Below are 7407 nucleotides of genomic sequence, written 5' to 3'. Positions count from 1 at the left end.
GCTCATTGTAAAAAGTTGATTGAAAAGACTACTGTGCATATAGTAAATGCTATCACCTGAATTCGACTATGAAGGACATGTCTATAAAGCTGCTCCTTATCTCTATCCTTAAGATGATGTAAATTGGTCAGCAGAGCTACAGACTACCAACTGGATACATCTTGCATTAATTGGCTTAATGGAAAGAATTTTGATAAGCTTGTGTTAATCTGTGAAATGTTGCAAGATATATTACAAAAGGTTCAAAGGAAATTGGATGATGTACTTCCCTCTCCTACTCACACTACTCTTGCTACTATTTCGACTACCCTATCAACTATTAGTGCCATTTGTTTTATGACTCCTCTTGATATTACTTGGGATGCGTTCTCTGAAAAACGTCTCAAAAAAGGATGGAATCCTCTCTTTAGTTTCTCACAATCTGGTTCTCTGAATGTGCATACTGTACTTCCTACCACAATACTACCTTTGGACTTCTATATTAATAGCTTTGGACCTTTTATCAAAACACACACACACACATACATGTTTCTTTGTGTGTGTGTGTGTCCGTGCGTGTGTGTGTGTGTGTGCGACTTTAAAATTTTATTTTAACTTTCTATTATAATACTACATTTGAGCATTTCCTACACATTAATAGCTTTGGATCTTTATCAACACACATACACACACACCTCTCTCTCTCTCTCTCTCTCTCTCTCTCTCTCTCTCTCTTAAAACAATTATAGCAACTCTCTCCTACAATACTACAATACTATCTTTGGGCTTCTCTTACATTAATAACTTTGGACCTTTATTAAAATACACACACATTCTCTCTCTCTTTGTCTCTCTCCAACTTGAGACCAACTTTCTCTATTTTAAAGCTTTTGGCCCCAGTACAATTAGACTAAAAAGTCACATTTTGATTATAGTTTCAATAGTATAATTTGTTTTAAATATTTGATAAGTCTATTTTTCCACATACACAATGCAAAAGACAATAGCAATGCCTACAATTGCAAAAGAGTGTACTTGACAATCATTTGAATGCAATACTATTGTACTTCGTACTTTCAGTCTTGTCCATGTCTTATGTTAATTATTAGTTTTCTATGTTAACAGAAAAAAAGTCCCAAAAGAGAGAACTACTTTTTGTTCATAAGGTCCAAATATTTCAATATAGTTCATTCAAAAAGTCTCAATCTACTATGTCTCATATTAAAACATATCATAAATATACACATAATTTGATCTTCCTAGCTAGTAATGATTTTTTATATCTTCTTTCTCATCAAATATTATTTTAAAATTTTCCTCTCATCTTCTCTCTCATCAAAAAATTATTTAGATAAAAAAATTATTTAGATATGTATATCTATCTTCTCTCTTTCTCTAATGACTCTATTGAGTCCTAATGATTTTAGAGAGAGATACACATAGTGAGAAATGAAGATACTGGCCATGCACAAATACATACATATACACACATAAAGAGAGAGGCGCATACACACATGTATTACTTGATTTATTATTTAGATAATAATTTAATTACTAATTTTTTAATTAATTATTAAAAATATATAAAGAGGGGGGAGAGAGAGAGAGCTAGAGATAAATGAGAGAAGAAGAAAGCAAAATAAACGAGAGAGAGAGAGAGAGAGAGAGAGAGAGAGAGAGAGAGAGAGAGAGAGAGAGAGAGAGAGAGAGAGAGAGAGAGAGAGAGAGAGAGAGAGAGATTTATGTGACTTGCATCAACTTTTTTTTGGTTGAGAAGGGGATTGCTAGCAACTCATCGAGAAGAGAGTTGCTTGTAAGCCTTTTTTAAGATGAATTTTTTTTTAGAAGTCTCCTCCATTATTTCTTTGAGGAGACGTGATTTTTTTTTTCGCCGAATAGGGGGTTGTCTGCAATCCCTTCTCAGCAAAAGTTTTTTCACAAGTCCTCTCTAATTTTTTTAAACTAAACATGGAGATATTAGCAATCCCTCCCTAACCAAAAAAAAAAAATCATAAGTCCCCTTAGAGAGAAGGAGGCAACTTATTAAATTTTTTCGACGATAAGGGGTTGCTAGCAATCCTTGTTTGGTGACAAAAAATTTCACGTCCCCTTAGAGAGATGATGGAGGGGAGTTGTGATTCAAAGTTCTCTCTCTCTCTGTGTCTCTCCCTCTTTATTGCTAAGAAGGGTTTGCTGGAAACCCCTATTCAGCAAAAAAAAATTCATGTCTCCTTAGAGAGATGATTATAAATTCACATAATCTCTCTCTCTCTCTCTCTCTCTATTGCCAAGAAGGGGTTGCCGGCAACCCCTATTTCGATTAAAAAAAATCATGTCCCCCTCTATTGCCAAGAAGGGGTTGCTGGAAACCCTTGTTTCGGAAAAAAAATCACATCCCCTTAGAGAGATTATTATAAAGTCACATAATCTCTCTCTCTCTCTCTCTCTCTCTCTCTCTCTCTCTCTCTCTCTCTCTCTCTCTCTCTCTCTCTCTCTCTCTCTCAATGAGGAAACTACTACAACATTCAAGTGAATAAAGGTTTGTTCTTCTGGTTCACATAGGAGATAAAGAGAATTTCAAACCAGATGATGATATTGAGTCTCAAAAGTCATGCAAATTAGCAGCACGGAGACTTCTCTATAGGCATAACTTGGTATCCTTCTATAGAAGTATATGTGCAATGGTATCTTGTTGATGTGTTCTCTGTATGTAATAGAACTATGAATGATAGGTTCATGTGTGGCTGATTGGGGAAGGGGATGCTATAAACTTTGCCAGGGAAATGCATAGATTAGGTGCACTTGAAGGAGGAGTAGCTCATATATAAGGATCACTAATTTGAGCAGCAATGGAATGAGGAGGTATACTGGAGACATTCTATCTTCCTCGACTACCTAAAGATGAATTCCCCTGCAACAAGAATGCATCACACAAAAAATATGTGAAGAAAAAAATGTGCAAGGGACATAAGGATCTAGATTCCTGGTAAGTAATTCCACATGTATTCTTTAAAATATGTCACACTTTCATGTCTTCTTCTAAAGAGAATATGGTTGATTGTAGGAAAGTGATACCTCTAGTGCATTTGTTCTCGTAATTCATTCTTCGGTAAGGAGTCAATGTGAAGTTACAATTTTCTAAAATGTTTTGATGATAATGATTGGTCACACTTTATCCCTACAATGATATTATTTGTGGATGATAGCATAAAAAAGATGCAATGTAATCCACCTAATTCCTTGACATATCCATTTATATTTCAAGACATGCTTCCCTATTTGATTGAGAAAAATCCCTTCAATACTATGTTCTTGGAATACATGCTTCCATGTTTGACTGAGCTAACATGTTCTCACGAGGGAGTCTAGGAGTTTGTTAGAGAACACCCATTTCACCCTCTAGCAATGGACAGTTGGATTGATATTTAATGTTTACAATAAATATGTTCATTTGAGTTGCACATAGTAATTCATTAACTTGTAAATGCATTCATGGATTTAGTATTTTTTTGTAGTTTTTGTAGTAAGTTCATATGGCACAATGTGAAATATATCAATATATTAAAATATTTGATTGTTGAAGTTTGGAGTTTAAAATGAAAATTTCTTGAAATGAATAATAACTACAAGTAATAGAGCAATATGGAGCCATATTTTAGAGAGATTGTGAATCAATGCTTACAAGGGTCTATTGTAAATGAATGCATAACTTCAATCCATATGTAGGCCTAATCAAAAGAGGAAGAGAGAACAATGTGCAAGTATAAGTGGATGTGTCTATAGTTTGTTCATGTGTGCATAATTAAAATACTAACACATCAAGATGTAATTATAAAATACATGCAAAAAAGGGAGAGAGGGGGGATGTGAATGTATATGTAGTGTGATACCTCATATGTATGCGTAACTGAACCATTAACATTATGGTAATATTATCAAAGATAACCAGATAAGCTTAATCTAGTGATGTAAATAAGTTAAGGAGAGAGAACTACTAATGTATTGTTAGAGAGAGAGAGAGAGAGAGAGAGAGAGAGAGAGAGAGAGAGAGAGGAGAATTGATTGTGGTTTTGATGAGGAGGAAGAGAGTAAGATGTGGTGGTGTAGTGATGGTGCTAGTGGTAGTAATGTTATTGAGGGGAGTGAGATGTCAGCGGTTTGTTCCCAACATATGAGGAGAAAGAGAGGAGAATTGGTTGTGGTTCTAATGAGGAAGGGGAGAGTAAGATGTCGTGGTGATGGTAGCGGTGCTAGTGGTGGTGGTGGTGGTGGTGTTGGTGTTGGTGGTGTTGGTGGTAGGGGTGGTCGTGGAGGTGATGGTGGCAATGGAGGAGCACCAAGTGGACTATGTGGAATAAAACTCAAGGTTGCCAAAAAAAGCTCACCCAAAAGCTCGCTTCTCACATGCACTTTTGCTTCATCATTTGTAGATGAAACTCAAAATTCTACCATCAAATAGGGCCATTTTTGCTTTAATTTTAAATAAAAGGTATAGGGCATCATAGGCAAGATTGCAAAGTGGTATATCCCTTAGTCTAGGTAGAATACATAATCAAGAAATATTGTATAGAACATGAGAAAGAGAATACATAACATTTATGACAACATTGAATAGACAAAAGGCATAGAATGCTCAAGAAGCAAGACACAAAAACAAGATGCAATCTATCAAATGGTATATTTCTGTGAATCTCTCATCAGCATCATGATACATACAGTTTGTGATTAGCAAGACAAAGGAGAACAATGCCCTATTTCAAGCCATGCCTATTGCAATAATATTAATTATTGTTCTCATGGCATTTTAAGTCCATTTACATTGCAAACTAAATGAACCATAAAAGACTAAGGCTAATACATACTGCTAATGCCATATCTAAATATGATATCCAAAGCCTAGGCTAACACTCCTTGTTTGTTTCAATGTGTCTTACTTAGGTTCCATACTATGATTCCTTGGGTGCATTTAATCCTTAGTTAATTCATTTATTTTGGCTCTTGTCTCAAGGTTCTAGTATTGCTCGTGTTGCCCTTTGATTGTTAAGATACTTTATGTAACAATACCTCTTTCTACCAATGTGCAAAATATTATTGCTTTCATTATGCTTGCTTAATGCAAGACCAACGCTTCATCAAGGTTGATTTTTTAATAGCCATGAGAAAAGAAAATGAATAGTATATAATTGTCCATATAATTGCTTGAGGCTAACATCACACTATATTGAGCCAACCATTGATATAGTGTAGGTATGAGAAAAAGGTCTCCTTAAGTGGTCCACAGAGGAAGCTAGGCTACAAAGATGATTGATCAAATAAGCCCTTATCAAAATGCCTCAGAGTATTAGAGCATCATGACAACTCACACTATTGCTAGACATTGAAAGTGGATTCTTCCATTGTCTTGACAACGTCATGCAACATTCTTGTTGCACACAACTAATTAAGTGGTGATTAGGCACATGGAAGCATAAGATCTCGTGGTGATGGTAGTAGCTTGACCATGTACGACATGCACTCTTGAGTCTTGTCCTTGCCTCACTGCACTCAATTATCATTGAGAGCCTCATTGTACTCAATCATTATGAAGAGCCATAATTTCTAGAATGTCAAAGTTGGATGATGTTGTTTACTCTAGAGAAAGACCAACTTGCAAAGGACATCATAATCTTTTTTACTCAAACTTAATAGGAATAATGAATATGTGTCTAGTAGATTTTTATACTTTTGGACACTACTTATATAAATATTTTAAAACAATGTGGCATATATTAATAAATATGTATTCATCATCCCAAGATGTAAGCAACCAAAAGCCACCAACAAAGGCAACATCATAAAATTAGCTAGTAAAGACAAATGCTTTAAAGTAAAGCTATCACTTGTGCCTAGTTTCCTATAAATCACATCCTAGACAAGATACATATTTCTAGCTCCTTTGTAGGGTACTACAATTTCCTTTTTAAAGCGTTCTCTATTTTATAATAAGCTTTTATAAGCTAACGCTCTTCCAAAAACTCTAGCATTTCTAAATTTCTAAACATCTCTAGTGATAATGCCCTAATAAGATTCCATGCCTTCATCTAATTTCCCTTGATAATCAAAAAGTGTTGATATGCTTTGAAAAATGAGATGTTCTCATCCCAATTTTCGTTTACTTCCATAGGCCTCTAACCTCTCTACATTTCCAAAAAAAGGGCATAAAGGACACAAAGGTGTTAAAGGCATCCTCTTTCCCTTATTGGACACCTATTCATATAATCGTCTTAAAGATTAAGCTAAGCTGAGATGAGGGAGTAGATTTTAGTAGCTCTTAAACTCTCTTTTATCCAAATTGGGAAGAGCTAAAAGGAATCTCTTCTTCAATTGAGCTAAAACTTGACTATTTATGCAGCATCGAACCAGAGAACATAACATGTAGAGGCATGTACCATCTTGACCCAATGCACACATCTTTAAGAATTCACTGCAAATAAATGAATTTTTTGCAATGCTAGGATAGCACAAGTTAAATTGACTCGAGTTATACTTTAGGGCCAAGGTCACCACTCTTGATGGTATCACCAAACCTAAATCTCAGCCATAGTTAGATATATAGAATAGATGAGTATGATTATTTGTCTCAATGCCTTTCATTAATTACATATTTTAATCAATCAGGATCAGTTGCCTCTTATGCCTTCCATTAGTGAAATGATTACTCACATTCTCTCTCAAGCTTGATGGTTCTCTTTGCTCTCCGTGGTCTCCTTCCATCGTTTGGTGTGTGGTCAACAGGAAGCCATCGCTGCCCTGCTCTGCGAGGTCGTTGTCGGTAAGGGAACTGTGAATACTGTTTGTTTTGGCTCAGTGCTTGGTAGTATGACTTGAAATCCTGAATTTTAACAATCTCTTGATTGTAATACCATTTGAGCTTCGATTCGATAGCCATGGCACACTTGACAATTCTGAATTGCGATCATCCCTTAACCTGTGAGTGCCTTTGATTCCCTAGAGGAATCTCACGTTTGTAAAGCCTCCCCCAAGAGAGAGAAGAGTCCTTTAAAGTCTGAACCTTCATAATCAATTTATTCCTTCATTCTGGAGAAATGGCTGGCGTTTGTAAATTCTGAAGTTTTGTAATCTTTTAACTCGACGTTCGATTTGATTCTTCATTCTACAGGGATGGCTTCCAGTTGTAGAATTCTCATGATCTCACAACTTGACATTCCATTTGATTCTTCACTCTAGATGAATGACGCATTTGTCATTTCTGAATTTCCTTTATCTCTAGACTTGTATTCTATTTGAATCATCTCTATTTCAATTCTGGAGAAATGGCACATTTATAACTTCTGATTTGCCTATATTTTAATTCTAGAGGGATGGCACATTTGGACGAGTCGGAGCTTGCATCATTTTCAACAGCACTTTCCAAAGCATCGGTACTCA

General features: G+C 35.5%; 1 protein-coding gene across 2 annotated transcripts in view; it reads left to right on the top strand.

The window, feature by feature from the left end:
• Positions 1 to 6614: 6614 nt before the first annotated feature.
• The window catches only part of LOC148030486 (uncharacterized), a 51314-nt gene continuing 50521 nt past the window's right edge, over positions 6615 to 7407 (top strand). The window contains exons 1-2 of one of the 2 annotated variants that reach the window (XM_087686819.1): positions 6615 to 6790; positions 7337 to 7400. In XM_087686819.1, coding sequence (XP_087542945.1) covers positions 6699 to 6790; positions 7337 to 7400 — 156 coding nt within the window. In that variant the 5' untranslated portion in view covers positions 6615 to 6698. The remainder of the gene's footprint in view (positions 6791 to 7336; positions 7401 to 7407) is intronic. The other variant, XM_087686817.1, reaches the window with a different exon arrangement.

The sequence above is a fragment of the Lygodium microphyllum genome, chromosome 10 (genome assembly GCF_053477565.2).
Source record: "Lygodium microphyllum isolate KBCC chromosome 10, Lygodium_microphyllum_v1.1.10, whole genome shotgun sequence".
Taxonomy (NCBI): domain Eukaryota; kingdom Viridiplantae; phylum Streptophyta; class Polypodiopsida; order Schizaeales; family Lygodiaceae; genus Lygodium; species Lygodium microphyllum.
The sequence above is the reverse complement of the archived record's forward strand: the minus strand, read 5'-3'. Positions and strand labels throughout refer to the sequence as shown.